The following is a 14,920-nucleotide window of genomic DNA, read 5'->3' on the forward strand; positions in this document are numbered from 1 at the left end:
TCCCCCGCAAGCTGGAGAAGCAGGCCAAGCCCAGGGCCAGTGACCTGAGCACCAGGACACGCTCCGGGGCAATAGTGCCACCACAAGACTCGGATGGGGCCTGTGCCACGGGCATCTGATCTCAACACAACACGTTTGGGCAGAAGCGATGTTGGGTGTGCAGGGCCAGGGTACACAGGGCTGCACGGAAGCCGGGTAGGGGCAGGACCGGCAGGTGACCCCAGGGGCACCCAGGGGCCACAACCAGGGTCCAAGGGATCCTGTGGGACAGACGCATGACTGGTGTCACCTCCACCCGGCCGGGGTGCAGCAGCTGGGCTGCAGGTGTTGCCGGTGGAAGGAGGAACTGCTACCCTGCAGCTGCACCTGCCTGGGCTCAGAGCTCGTGGGCCCCAGGTGCGGGCCATCCACACATGGACAAAGAGATTGTGGTGGCAGGGAGGGGGGTTGTACTCAGCCACCCAAGCCTGCCCCCACTTTGTCTCTCTGGAGTGATCTGAGGTGCTGCCAGGAGTGGCCTCCAGCAGGCATCCCTGCCCACTGCCCAGGCCGGGCCTCCTAGACCGGGCCACTCTGCCAAGAGCGTGTGTGGCCACCAGTAGGACTGCTCACCTGTGGGAAGGGGGCAGCCCAGGTGACTCCACAGGTGTTGCTGGGCAGGGACAGGCCTGGGCAGGGCCAGCCGGTGTCTCCCTTGGGGACCCTGGGGCCACAGCAGCATCGGTTCAGAGGGCAGAGCCGGGACACTGGGCCACCGAGGGCTGGAACTGCTCCATTCAGTGTCTGCCCAGCGTCCCGGCACCAGATAGCAGGGTAAGGTCACACACGAGCCCCTCACAGGCCCTAACTTTCCAGGGTGTGGCCAGCCCTAAGCTGGATGCTGAGCTCGCAGAACACCTGACGGGGACATGCACAGGACAGTGGCAGAAGCAGAAGTGAGTGCCCCGGGGATGGGAGCGAGGCTGGAGAGGCCCACTACCCCTCCAGGCGAAGGGTTATGGTGCGGTTCGCACAGACCCGGAGGCCTGGGCTTATCTCAGACCCTGGAGAGCCATGGCTGCCGGGGAGGACCTGTCGGGGGCACAGAGGTGGCAAGGGGCCTGGCTCCCCGGCAGAGGACAAGACCTCTCCCTGTCCTTGGCCCTCCCACACAGGCTGGGCTGACAACAGCCCTCAATGCCCTGTGCTATCTTCCGGGCAGCCGCTGCAGGGCTGGTTCCAGCCAGCACAATGCAGGGCTGCAGGGCCAGTGCGCCCACGGGACGTGCACAGGGGAGAGCTCTCGAGCAGGCAGCTCCTGCCTGGCCCAGGGGTGCCACGCCCAGACCCAAGCCACCTGTTCCAGAGGGAGCCAGCCCTGACCACACCCTCCGGGAACATGGGCGGAGCAGGAGAGGGAGGTCTGTGACCTCATGGCCCCTGCCCGGCACCAGCTCCTGCTCCAGTACTGGTCCCCAACTCCCCCATTATGGGGGCTGCAGGAAGGTCTCTCAGTGTGTAGCTCGGGATGCCATGTCCCTGATGCGTGTGTGTGTGACACAGGTGTGTTCAAGAGTATGCTTCACTCCTGGAAAAGCTGACAGTAGCAGCCCTGGGAGCTGGTGGGCACCTTCATGTCTGATACACATGATGCCTTCCCTGCATTTTGCTCCTCAGACAAATCCCAGCCTGTCCTAGGAGCTGGCCGAGTCACCCCACTGCTGACAGCTCGAAGGACGATGCCCCAAGTGGGCAGGGACAGAGGCAGGGTGGGGACTGGGAGGCACCAAGCAGTAGGCATCAGGGTGGCCCCAGGGAGCCTCCTCAGGGGCCAAGCTCCCCATGACAATGCTGCCCACTACCTAAGTGTCCTCCAGTGGAGGATGGGGTGAATCAAGGTGGCAGCTCCCAGGCAGCTGCTGAGGCGGGACTAGGGCAAAGGAGGCAGAGATGGAGACCCAGGAGCCCACAGGCCGGGCCGAAGCTGTTACCTTCATCCACATGACAGGTCTGCTCGGTGCCCTGGACACACCATCCACGATGCCCAGCTGCCTCGGGATCAGCACCCCCAGGGCACTGTGGGCACTGGACTGAGACGCCAGGGTCCCACCAGCTAACAACTTGGCTCACCGGTGGGAAACTGAGGCAGGAAGGAGTGGGGACTCCTCAGGAGGGCACCAGGGAGCTCCCCATATCCCAGGGCTCAGAGCCCGTGTCCTGGCCAGCTCCTGATGGGTCGGGGTGGGGATGTCCCCACACAGGGAGCCAGGTACAGGAGCCGGGGCCAGCCCCAAGGGTGGCTCTGCCGTGCCAGGCCTCCCTCCCCCAGCATACTCAGATGCCAGCGACGTCACCACCAATAACCTAGATTTGAGCCAAGAAACTCACATCCCTGCTCTGCCCCATTTACGGGCTGGAATCAAGGAGGCCAGGGCGAGAGGAGCCAGCCGGCCGGTCCTGAGCATGTGGGGCGCCAGGCCCCGATCCCAGCACTGACCCAGAGTGGGGCAGGGATGGGGCTGCCCGGCCCCCCCCATGCCTCCCTGGCCTTGGCCTCCACGTCTTTCTGAGCACCAGGACAGTAGGCAGGTGGCTCAGCCTCCTAATGCCCACCCTGCACGCACACTCTGCAGTCTGAGCTGCCAGCTCCTCCAGAAACCACCAGGGCGGCCGCCCTATCAAGGACCCAGCTGACCAGGAACTGAAGCCGGGCACCGCACAAGCTGCCGACTCCTGTGCTCCGGCAGGGCCACCTGCCCCAGGTCAGGGCTGGCACCAGCAGAGGATGGCCTGGCTTGGCCCGGCCCCATCCACAGCCACCATGCAGGGCAGCATTTTCAGGGCTGCAGGAACACCAGGCCAGCCGGGGTCTGCAGCCTACGGAACTCCAAGCACTGTGGTCTCTGGAGGAAGGGTCTTGGCCCTTCCTCTTCTTCTCAGGGTCCACAGCCCGAGGAAACTGCATACGGGGCAGAGTCCCAGGGCGCGCGTGTTCAGCACATCCAGGCCAACTCAGGAAGATGCCAGTCCTGACCCGGCCACAGCAGAGGAACCACACTCCGCCCAGTCCAGGGGCCACGGCCTCCGTTCTGCAGAATCCACACAAGACCCAATGTTCACTTAAGTGCCATAGTGAAGCCCTGGCCAGGAGGGCACCAGGCTGGGCTGGTGGCTTCTCCTGAAGGCTCTGAGAGGGCATGGGGTGGCCCAGGCAGAAGCAGAGACCCTGCCAGCCAGTCCACGGCCACAGTGCTCTAAGAGGTGCCGGGCTCCCGGCTGGCCCAGGAGGGCAGGGCACCCTGTGAGGGTGTGAGACCATGGAGGGGCACCCCACACTACCTCAGTGCACCCCTGACCAGCACAGCCAGGAAGCCCCGAGCACAGTGAACCCTGAGCAGTCTCGGGGTGCACAGCGTCCAGCGTCTCAAACCACGGCATCTCGGGCTTCCAGGTTCCAAAGGGGCACCCTCCTTAGCAAAGCAGACCCAGGGACACGCTCAGCCCAGCGCTGACTGGCCCACCCTCCAGTGCCAGGCCCAGGGAGGGGGGCGCACAGGCAGGCACAAGGGAGTCTTGGCCCCAGGACGACACCCAGAGGTAGGACCCGGAGACTGAGGCTGGAGGCAGGAAGGGAGGCGCGACATGCAGGATCCCAGGCGCTTCACAGAACGAGTGACCGCGGCCTCAAGCAGCCAGCGATCAGCCCGCAAGCCTGAGGACCCTGAGACCCTCCATCTCCTCGTCTGCGGGTGTCAACAGGGCTCCCTGGCACACTCACCTGCGGGGCAGTGGCTGGGTCACCCTGGCACCTGCACTGAGTCCTGGCTCCTCCCCCCGCCCTGGGCCCAGACCTGCCGTGCCCACCGTGGGCTGGCACGTTACCTGCATAGCTGCCTGTGGCCTTGATGTACATCTGGCCATACTGCTCCTCCACCATGGTGTCGTAGGCCTCATCATCCTCCTCATCCTCCTCGTTGTGGTAGGATGTGGGGCTGTCGGTGGCGGGCAGGCTGCTGGCCCCCGGACTGGTCCGCTCCCCCTGAGGGTAGGGCACCTGCTGGATGCCAGGGATCAGGGTGGCCAGGCTGGGCACCCCGTAGTAGGAGACTCGGGGCAGCTTGAGCGGGGCCACACCGGCAGCCACCGCGGCTCCTGCAGCCACCGCCGCGCTGTCCCGCGGCCCTGTCTCCAGCGGGCGCTTGGGAACCAGGCCTGGGCCGGCGGCCGGGGGCAGCTCCATGGCTTCATGCTTCACGCGGGTCAGCAGCGGGATGGGCACAGAGGGGGACACGACGTAGGGCGCGGCGGGGGCCGTGGCGGCAGCCGGCTGCAGCTGGTTGCAGGGGCTCTGGGGCTCGGAGCTGGCATCCTCCATCACGGCCGTCTGCGAGTCGCAGTGGGGCGAGCTCACCTTGAACATGAGGTCAGTGCCACGCTCCACGATGTGCTGGATCTGCAGGAAGCCGGCGGTGTACATGACCACGAGCTGCTCGCTGGCCGCCATGGTGAGCTTGCCCGTGTAGCAGAAGGACAGGATCTGCTGGAAGCAGGCGGGTGGCACCGTGCCCGGCAGCTCGAACGCACTCTTGCTGTTGCCGCTGAACAGGTCGCGGAAGTACAGGCTACTGGCGGCCAGCACGGCCCGGTGCGCCTTGAAGGCCTGGCCCTTGACAACGATGGACACATCGCAGTAGAGGCCCAGCAGCCGCTGCTCATTCAGGCAGCCCAGCACAGTGTTCCCGAAGTTGGGGATCTCAATGTGCAGCATCTGCGACATGGCGGGTGGCGTGGTGGGCCAGCTAGACGTGGTGCGGGGCGGCCCAAGGGGGGCACATCTGTGAGGGAACAGCAAGGTCAGTCCCGGCCCATCTTGCAGCCGTGGGCCTGAGCCACCCCCACCCTGCAAAGGGCGGAGAAAGACCGCGTCCTCCTCTGCAGCGGAGCCCCCAAAGGCCTCCTGGGGTTTCACATCAGACCTGGGCAGGGGGGCCGGCCAGAGAGGCTCCCCTGCCACCCCAGCTGCTCCCAAGGGGAGCGGCAGAGCCCAGCCCTGCAGAAGACACGAGGGAGAGGCCTCGATCTGCGGGGGCAAGGAAGGGACCGGGAGGGCAGGTGGGGTGACCTTGGGGAGGGGCCAGGGCCAGGCAGCAGCTCCTCTCCTAAGGAAAAGGGAAAAAGTTCAAGGCTGCCAGGGAGCCCCGCTGCAGGACCTCCCCAGGGGCCGGCCCTGGTCCTCTGGAGGCTGAGGCTGCAGGGTCTGCGGCTGCCCCTCCACTCCTCCACCGCGGCAGAGAGGCTCCAGGTGGGCTCTGTCCTGTCCACTCCCTGGTCCCCAGCAGGTGTGACCCCAACCCAGGTCCTCAGCAAGCAGCCAGCAGGGACGCACAGGCAGGGACTCGGAGTTGGAGCCTGTCGCAGCCCCGTGCACGGTGCCTCCCTCTCTCCCTCCCTCCCGGCCAATCCCCGCTAGCCCGGTGGCAGCCCAGGTAACTGAGGGGTCTCAGGAGGGCGCCCCATGCCCAGAGGGTGGCAGGAGGCCACTGTTTATCAGGCGACTCTGCAAAGGGGGGGCGGCCGGAGAAGGCGCCGACCCAACTCTGCAGGGACGGCACAAAGGGCCGCTGTGTCCCGCGGGAGGAAAGTGCGGGTGGCCGGGTGGCGCCGGGTGGCCAGGGCCGGAGGGCGGAGCCACCAGAGCAGGAGTCGGGCAGATGGGCGCCACGCCGGGGAGGCCCGCAGTGCCCCCACTGCGGACAAGTTGTCCACTGGCCCGTGGGCACCGGCCGGCCACGGGGGTGGGGAGCGAGGACCTACCTTCAGCCGCTTCGGCTGCTCAGCCTGGCCGGGCAGGCTCCCCGCACGCACGCCCGCCCGCCAGCCGTTCCCGGAATGCAGCAAGGGGAGCCGGAGCCCTGGGCTGGGGGGGTGCGGAGCTGGGGGGAGCTGGGTGCCCGGGTTGCGGCCGCCGCTCAGCTGCACCCAGGCCGGCGCTCCCGGGCAGCGCGCAGCATCTCAATGAGGCGGCCGGATGCGGACGAACACTCAGGCAGCTCCGGGAATGAATAGCCGCCTTTGATTTGGGAGCTGAAGTAAATGCCAGCTCCCAGCCCCGGCTTTAAAAACAGTGGCGCGTTGGTGCCAGAGGAATGCGCGGCTCCGGGTGTCGGTGCAAGACAGACTTTTGATGACTCACTGCAATGCAAACAAAGATGGCAGAAATACTGTACTGTACGCGGGAACGCTTCGCGGTGCCACGGCAACTCCGACAGCCAGGAAATTTATAGTGCAGTTTTGCATATGAATTACCCTGTAAACTGCCTCCCGCCATCCAGTGCAGCCTGGTGTCAAAGCATTTAAACTAGTCCAAACAGTCTGCAGGGCTGGCAGCGCCCGCCCGGCTCAACTCTTCCAGGGGTTCTCCAGGCTGAGCACAGGGCGGGGGTCCTGAGGGATGGGGCACAGCCGGGCAAGCAAGGAGCGGCCATGACAGAGGGGCCAGACGGAGGAGGGGCACAACCGTGTCCCCTGCCCTCGGGGGTCACAGTGCCAGCAGCAGGCCGGCAGGTCCAGCCCCAGAATCGCCCATCCCCACTGGTGCAACTTGGCAGGGCAGCACGGTCCCCCCACCCCACAGGGCGGATGTCCCCAGGGACACCTGGCCTAGACTGGCCGTTTCCCAGCACCACCCACTCTGAGATGAAATCCTGCAGTGCCTGAGCCCAGGGGCCCCGGGCATCAACCCCACCCCACCCCACCCATGGAGCCCTTTGGGGGAGGGGACCGCAGCAGTGTGGGGCCTGTCCTGGGCTGAGGGCCCGGGGTGAACTGCTGGATGGCCTTGCCTCAGTTTCCCCATCTGCCACCACATGTGGCCCCACAAGGAATACATTCCAGCCGGAGCATCTGCCACCACTGGCCTCCAGGCCTGGTGGGGGCAGTGGCACAGCCGGGCGGGTTCCCCCTGAACCAGCCGGTGCCTCCCTGTCCACACACCGCAAGCTCTGCTCCCAGCCAGACAGAAGGCCACGAGTGTGGAAGCCGCCTGTGGCCCAGCACGGAGGTCCTCAGTGCTTGTCTCTGCCTTCCGAGGCCAGGACACTCACAGATGATTTGGGGTGCGGGGACCAGGTACACAGGAGTGGGTGAGGCTCACCCTGCTGGGGTGGGGACGTAGACTCAGCTGCCCACAGCCTCCAGGGCCAGGCATCCCCAGGCCAGGGTGGGTGACAGACTCGTGCTGGGGACACTGGGGGGCTCTGTGCTGCCCAGTGATGCTGCACAGGGACTGGGACCCCCAAAGTCTGCAGATGTCACCCGCCAGCAGAGGCCCCCAGGAGCCTCTGGCTCGGTGGGGGGCAACCTCAGCCCAAGGTTGTGACGTGGGGTCCCCTGAGCCAGATGGGGGGGTTCCCAGCCAGTGCACGTGGGCGAGGCCCAGCAAAGGGCACTGTGTCCTGGCCCTGAGGGTGGCAGCTGCCAGGGCTGGGCCGGCCAGGGGCCAGGTCAACAGGAGGATGCACAAGGCTCCTGTGGCCTTGGGCCCAGCTGGCCCGGGGACAGTCACTGAGCACAGAATGAGCCTGGGGCAGTAGGCTGTGACCTGCTGTGACCAGACAGGCGGGGTTTGTGCTCGCACCTCAGGAACCAGGGCCCAGCCCCCCAGAGAAGGTGACAAGGCTGCCCGGCTCCCCAGGGACCCAGGGACCTGGCGCCTCTGCAGCGCTGTCCTCAGGCCACCTGTGCTGGCAAGGACACTGCCTGTGCCGGCCACTGAGGACTGGACAGGCGCTGGTTTTAGGTTGCTTTCTTAGAAGCCTCAGCAGGGCAAGAACAAAGCTGGACTTTAGGAGAAAAGAATCACACAGGCTTGGCTGGCGCTGCCCAGGCTGGGAAAGCGGGGCGCACAGAAGAGGCCCTGGTTCTGCAGCCGGGCGGGGGCTGCGGGTTTGAGACAGGCCAAGGGCTGCAGGGACTTGAGGACCCCTCGCAGATCCCTGCATGGCGGCATTCAGCCGCGCTCCATGTCCGACCATCGCTCTGCTGTGACTCAGTTTCCCCTGCTCCTTGATTCCCAAGCCAGACCACGTATTCTGTTTCCCCTCCTTGGTGACGTTCTGAGTCTGAGAGTGATGCTTATCCCAGTCATCTCCAAAGGCGCTGCACCGAGGAACCTCCCCTCATAAAGTCCTTCCGAATGGAACCCACTTTGGGAATCCCATGAAAACAACTCAAATCCCAAGTTCAGACCCCACCAAGGTGCCAGCTTTAGGGTTCCCTCACCCCACCCAGAAACACACAGATTAAAGGCCGGGCTGGGAGTGGGGACTGCACACCCTCAGGGCCAGGGCAGTGCCCACAGGAGGGGCGCCCTGCTGAGCTGAGTCCCGGGCAGGGTTCAAACAAGGACACAGACACGTGGGCCTGGCTCATGTGGCTCCGGTGCCCAGGGTCCTCAGAAACCCACCTGCCCATCCCCAGAGGCCACCCCCTCCCCATGCCAGGGTATGGAACTTGGGGGATGCTCCTTTAGCTTCTGCAGGAACGCTGCCGGCGAGGGAGAGGAAGGCGAGATAGATTAAACTAAATTAAATTATTTTGCAGGATTTAATTTCACCAATCTAATAAGAGGTTCTGGACCTCAGCAAAAGCGCAGGCAGCACAGTTGGGAGGAGGGAGGGCTGTCTTGGTACCGGAAACATTGTGCAGAGAGGGGGAGCCCCAGCCCTGCCCGGGAAGCGGACACTCAGAGTTCAAGGTGGCGTCACCCCAGGTTTCGGTGCACTGCTCCCGAGTCGGCAGGACCGAGGAGCTGGTCAGCACAGGAACCCCGCCCAGTGAACGCTTCCGCCTCGCAGGGGCTGGGGGAGTCTGCTGGGTCTCCACCCACGTCAGCGCAGCCTCCCCCAGGCAGTGGACCCCAGGGACTAGCAGGGCCCATGTCATCCTGCCAGGGTCCAGGCTGCAGGCCTGGGTGGGCACTGGTGCCCAGAGGTGGGCAGGCACAAGTTAGGCCTTGAAGTTTGCACAATTTCAAGCCGCCGTAGGGTGGAGCTGGGCCACAGGCTGAGGTCCAGACAACTTACTAACTGCCCAGGCTGCTTGGTTCCCCGACCCCTCCAAGGGGTGCAAACATGGGAACTGAGGCACAGGAGGGCAGGGCCCACGGAGGCCTCAGAGCCAGGAGCCGCTGGGCCTGGGTACTCGACTGGTGCCCTCCTAGCTTCCTGATCTGGACCCCAGGCTCCCCCATCAAATCCCTGCCGGGCTCCATGGACCCCACCTGGGGCGTCCAAAGCAGACTCCTTGGTTCCTGCACTTGGCGGGGGGACCACCTTTGTCCCAGGCCTGCCCGGCCCCTCAAACTGCTGAGTGGCCCCAGGTGGGGAGCAGGAGGGCGGGAGGTGCCCCATCCCACTTCGCCCCGAAGGCCCCTGGGCAGCTCCATGCCCGCAAACCTGGACAGCAGTGGCCATAAAGTCCATTTTCACTGCACTAACAAATGTTTGCCTGGAAGCTTTCTTTTTTTTTTTTTTTCCAGAAAGAGAGGGCAGCATGCCAGCATCTGCAAATTCAAAAATGTGCTTATCAGTCTGCCCCCTCTAGGCTCTCAGAGACAGCACAAAGCCAGCTGGGGAGGGCAGCAGGGCCCCCCACAGCCAGACCCTCCAGCCACAGGGCCCCGGGGTCCCCCACGCAGCAGCACTCGGCCCAGAGTCGGCCTGTGCCGTGTGAGCCACCCAAGCCCTCGCCCTGGGGAACCAGCCTCGAGCAGGTGGCACCTGTGGACACCAGCTGCCCAGAAGCCAGGCCGGGCCCCTCACGATGCTGCCTTCGAGGGTCACTCTGAGTGGGGAGGGCGTCAGCTGGGGCCGCCCCACAGGCCCCACTCCACCCCACCCCAGACCCACCAGCCACACATCCTCCCAGGCTCCGGAGCCAGGGACCGGTTTGGAAGGTGCGGGAGGTTTTAAAGACTTAAGCAGTGTTTTGAGAAGAGCCAAAAATCTCGCTCAACCCGTATTTGTAATTTAAATAACGGGAGCTTGAAGAGTATCTCCCTCGGGCACAGTTTAATAACTTAAAAAGCCAGCACTGCACACTGGTCCTCCTCCCTCCGCTGAGGCAGGGTCTCCCTGCTCCGGCGGGACCCTGGGCAGCCGCCATGGGCAGGGGCTGGGTGGGCAGCCAGCTCACCTGCCTCCCTCCTGCGGGCCCAGGCAGGCGGGCCTGTGACCCACACCACCTGGGCTGGGGCCCCAAGACCGGTGGAGGCCTGCTCTGCTCGGAGGCGGCTGGGGTGTCTGGCATGCGCTGGGCTGCGGCTCACCCGCTCCTTACAGACAACGCTTCCCCCACACCGATCTTTAATATTCACAGCTCTCCTCATCTGCATACCAGGCCATAAATAGTCGAGGGAGGTAAGACACAAAGACCCCTGCGTTCCTAATCATGCTTAGACTCTAATGTGAAGCAGAGCGATACAGAAGCCCTGGATCAGCCCTGGTGGGGGCCACCACAATGGGCTCCCCACCTCCGTGGCCCTGGCAAGGTGGCCCGGGGGGGCCCAGGCCGTGACCTTGGGGCCCAACCTGGACGGCAAGGCCAGGTCCACTGCAGCCCCAGGGTTCCTGCCAGCCCGGCCTCCTGGACAGCCCCACCACACGAGGGTACCGGACCCGCTGGGCACAGGGCAGCAGCAGAGGCCTGCGGTGGGGGTGGCACTCAGGCTCCGGGCCCTGCAACCATGTTTTAACCGCCAGACCAGGCTGCCTCAGTTCTGGGACTCGACTCCACAGGAGGGAGACTCGGGTGCCCAGCCCCCACCTGCAGGGCAGAATCAGGGAGTCCCTGGCAAGGCAGGCAGGGGCAGCAGGGGCAGCAGGGGCGGCCTGGGTTAGCTCTGGCTGTGGAGACAGGGAGGGCAGGGCAGACAGTGGCCACCTGGAGTCTGCAGAGCAGCACATGGCACTGACCTGGGTGGCATGAAGCACATGGCAGGGCCTGGGGTGTCCCCAACCAAACTGACCCCCGGGGACTCCTGTGGCAGAGCCAGGCGAGGGGCAGCTCAGCAGCGGAGCTCATTCCAGGCACAGGGGGAAGACAGGCACAAGTGGCCCCAAGGCACTGCAGACCCAGACACAACCTCGGGGAGGCCTGCAGTGACCCCAAGGCTGCCCACTCCACCTCGCTGCGCGGCTGGGGGGCAGGCCAGAGCTCCCGCCCCACCCCTCAGGTGTACTGCACCCACCCCGCCACCCGCCTTCCTGGACACTTGTCAGACACCCCCAGCCCAACCTCGGTGCAGCCAGGACCCAACCTGACTTCCGGTCCAGGAGTTGGGTGGTACCTGCCCTTCTGGGGCACCCTGGCCGGGCTCCCCGGGGTCCTGCAGGAGGCACAGGCCCTGGTGACACAGGGGTTGCCCACTCACCATTGGGAGGGAGGTGGGGAGACTCCTACTGCCCGAATCTGCCCTGGCAACACGCCCAGAACTATTTTTAAGCCCACTTACTAGAAATCCCGCAAATTAAAGGAAATACAGATAATGCGGCAGAATCCTGGGGGCCAAATAAAAGCTGCACATAATCATCCTCGTGCTCCAGCGTGGGAGGCCTAACCACAAACCCCAAGCCTCCCGAGCTCTCCGAAACACCCACAAATCTTGTGTGGGGGAAGCCAGGGTCCCGCCCGGGCCCCTCGACCTGGGGCGTGTCGGGGGGAGACTGGAGTCCTGCCCCGGCTCTGGGACACAGGGGAGCACCAAGGGGTGACGTGAGATAATTACAAACACGAAGAATAACGCCCACAAACACAAGCGTCCCCTCTGCAGCCTGCGCGGCTGGCGACTCAACAGCGGCCAGCAGCTCGGTCCCCGTCCAGGACAGATGCAGAGACGCCCCATGGGAAAGATCGCCCCAGGGTGTTTGGTGCCAGACCCTCACCCAGACCCGCCCCGGGGAAGCCCAGGGCCAGGCAGCTCCACATTCCGCCCTGTCCCGGGCCGGTACAGCTGCTCCTGCCAGCTGCCACCTCCGGGTCTGCTGCCCTAGTCAGGCGCACGTGACAGATCCACGCTGAGGTCACACCTGTGTGAGCCGCTCCGTGCTGCGGTGCTGGGCCTCGTGTACACTAGACGAGCACCACTCAGCTGCACCCCAGCTTTTCTTTCTTCTCCCCCAGATCCATGGCCCAGACTGTTCTAGAATTCCTGGGTTCAAGTGATCCTCCTGCCTCACCCTCCCAAGTAGCAGAGCCCACAGCTATGCACCCCCGTGCTCAGGTCTCCTTGGAACTTTCTGAATGTTCCACACTGACAGGTCACCCACAGGGACCCAGCCAGCTGCAGCCCTGCTTATTGCTGAGTCTCCTCCGCCAGCCCCAGTGGGCAGCAGACCTTGGGCCTCACTGGCTGTCTTGGTTTTTACTGTCCCCTCCCCAGGCTGCTAACACTTCTGGGCAGAGGCCAGGTCATCTGCCCCCCTGCGTCCTGTCTAGCTCGTGGTCTGGGCCATGTCCCTTTTCCATTCAGGGCCAGGGTTGAGCAGCTGCCAGGCCCCGAGGCACCCCACCACCTGTGAGGCCGCAGGTGCACCTCTCGGTGGCCCAGCTCACGCAGACCTTGGGGGTGACGTGGGGACCCAGTCCTGAGCCTGGGGAGCAGCTCCCGGCAGGGCAAGGACAGCCCTCCCCATGCCCACCTGTGCCCTGTGAGCCCCGAGCCCAGGGTCTCCCTCTCCGGAGGACAGGACCCTCCCACCCAAGGGGGTCTCTTCTCACATCAGACCACAAAATCCCTGGGCTGTGTCCTGGCTGGCTGACAGATAAGAGCGAGTTTTTAAATTCGCCATCTCCGAAACTTCCAGAATATAAACAAACCAAACTTCATTTTTGAGGGGGAACCACTGGCTCAAATAGCATTTGTATGTATTAACACCAATTCCTGCAATCTGAAAACACAAACATACAACAACACATAACGACACAAGCCAAGCATGGTGCTTCTCCTGTCATCCAGCTCTTCAGGAAGCTGAGGCGGGAGGATCAGGTAGCCCAGGAATTCAAGGCCAGCCCGGGCAGCTCAGCAATCCCTCATCTCAAAACAAAACCAATCACTCTGACCAAGAAGAGCACTCTGGACTTGGCCTTCCCCACCTGGTGAGTGTCACCGCCCTGATGGTGAGAGAGGCACTCCCCGAGCTCACAGCAAGACAAGCTCACCACACTTCTGTCCAGCACTCACCGGAGGGGCCAGGAGTGTGGTCGGGTTGGTCAAGGTCAGGAGGCAGAAGCGGACAGCTGGAAAACACACCGCAGGTCAGTGGAGAACACAACCCTTGACAGAGAAAATCCTACAGGACCGGCGAGCAATGTCAGAACTAAAGAACACACGCAAAAGACTGCAAGATCAACACGCAAAAGCCACACGCAGCTCTGCACCTGTGTGGTAAACAATCGGGAAAGAAATTAACTGAACAATTCCATTTCTATCAACACCAAAAAGTATCAAGTACTTGGGGTTAAACGCAGCCAGATTTAAACTTGGAAAGCTGCAAAACTTTGTCGAAGTAAATGAAAGATCCAAACAAATGGAAACACATCATGTTGTGGTTTCTATATAGATGTTGCCCCAAAGCCTCATGTGTTCACAGGCAGGACTCTTTGGAGGTGGCTGTGTGCCGCTGCTGGATTGAGGGTGTGACAACTGGCTTTGTGCTCTTGGGGTGCAGGGGAGGCCCACCCCGGGTGTGGGCAGCACCACCCAAAAGGCTTGGAGCCAAGGGAAAGCAAGGCACTCTGCCTCCGGCCTGCACACATAAGCTCCTTCCCCTCCACTGAGCCACTCTGCCGTGGAACCAGACGACCATGGACTGAAACCTCCACACACTACGAGCCAAAACCAACCTTCCTCCTTTAACTTGTGGGTGCTGGGTATTTTGTCTCAGCAACGAGAAAGTAACCAAGATACAGCGTGTTCAGGGGTCAGAAGGGCCTACATGCTCCTTAAACTGATGACAGATGTGGCACAGTTGCTATTAAAACCTCAGTTTGCGGGGGATTTAGCTCAGTGGTTCCGCCACCTGCCTTGCAAGCTCAAGGACCCGAGTTCGATCCCTGGTACAAAAAAAAAACAAAACAAAACCTCAGCTGGCTTCTTGTGGAAAGGGACCTCAGAGGCTCACATTCACATGGAGACGCTGGGTCCGGGGTGGCCACGCTGACCCTGGGAAGAGCAAAGCAGGAGCGTTCATGGCTCCTGGTCCCAAAACTGCTCCAAAGCTACCGTAGTCAGGCCAGTGTGGCACGGACACGAAAACAGACCCAGATCAATGGGCCACGGCGAGCAGTCTACCATCGGCTGGTGGACAAGGACACCTGGGCAGTCCCAGGAGGGAAACAGCAGCCCTCTCCTACCCTGCACCAGGCCACAGCATCCCCACACACAGGAGGGCAAGGGCCACCCCGCGCCACGCGGGAACAGAACTCTCACCCTCTACAAGAATTCACAAGCAAAGCCCTCGGGGCCTGAGCTAAGCAACGAGTCCTTAGATACCAACCCAAAAGCACAAGCAACAAAAGAAACAATACCGATAGCAGATTCCACCAAAATTAGACTCTGCACTTCCAAGGGGACCACAAGAAAGTGAAGACATGGCAAAAGATGCAAGGGGACATCTGCCAATCATCTTTCTGTCCTTTCGTTTTGGTTTTCATTGGTGCTGCAGACTGAACCCACAGCCTCGTGAACTTGAGGCAAGCAAGTTACACCCCAGAACTTAACCTTGCCTCCTCTGCTGCCCAAGCTTGGCCTCCAATTCTGGACGCTCCTGCCTCAGCCTCCCTAGTAGCTGAGAATACAGGCATGTGCCTCTGTGCCTGGCTTGCGAATCATATTTCTATGAGGCTTGTACGTACAACATATAAAGAACTTTGGTCAGGCACG

General features: G+C 63.0%; 1 protein-coding gene across 6 annotated transcripts in view; it reads right to left on the bottom strand.

Annotated features, from left to right (window-relative positions):
• Nacc2 (NACC family member 2) overlaps positions 1-14,920 on the bottom strand; it is a 67,658-nt gene that overhangs the window by 25,123 nt on the left and 27,615 nt on the right. For 4 of the 6 annotated variants that reach the window (XM_021261681.2, XM_021261680.2, XM_004848884.4 and 1 more), the window contains exon 2: positions 3,862-4,814. In XM_021261681.2, coding sequence (XP_021117340.1) covers positions 3,862-4,756 — 895 coding nt within the window. In that variant the 5' untranslated portion in view covers positions 4,757-4,814. Of the gene's footprint in view, positions 1-3,861; positions 4,815-5,793; positions 6,678-14,920 lie in introns of those variants that run through there. The other 2 variants (XM_087182941.1, XM_004848881.4) reach the window with 2 other exon arrangements.

This window comes from Heterocephalus glaber, unplaced genomic scaffold (assembly GCF_053883595.1).
Source record: "Heterocephalus glaber isolate CG9 unplaced genomic scaffold, H.glaber_assembly_v1.0 deba00001479, whole genome shotgun sequence".
Taxonomy (NCBI): domain Eukaryota; kingdom Metazoa; phylum Chordata; class Mammalia; order Rodentia; family Bathyergidae; genus Heterocephalus; species Heterocephalus glaber.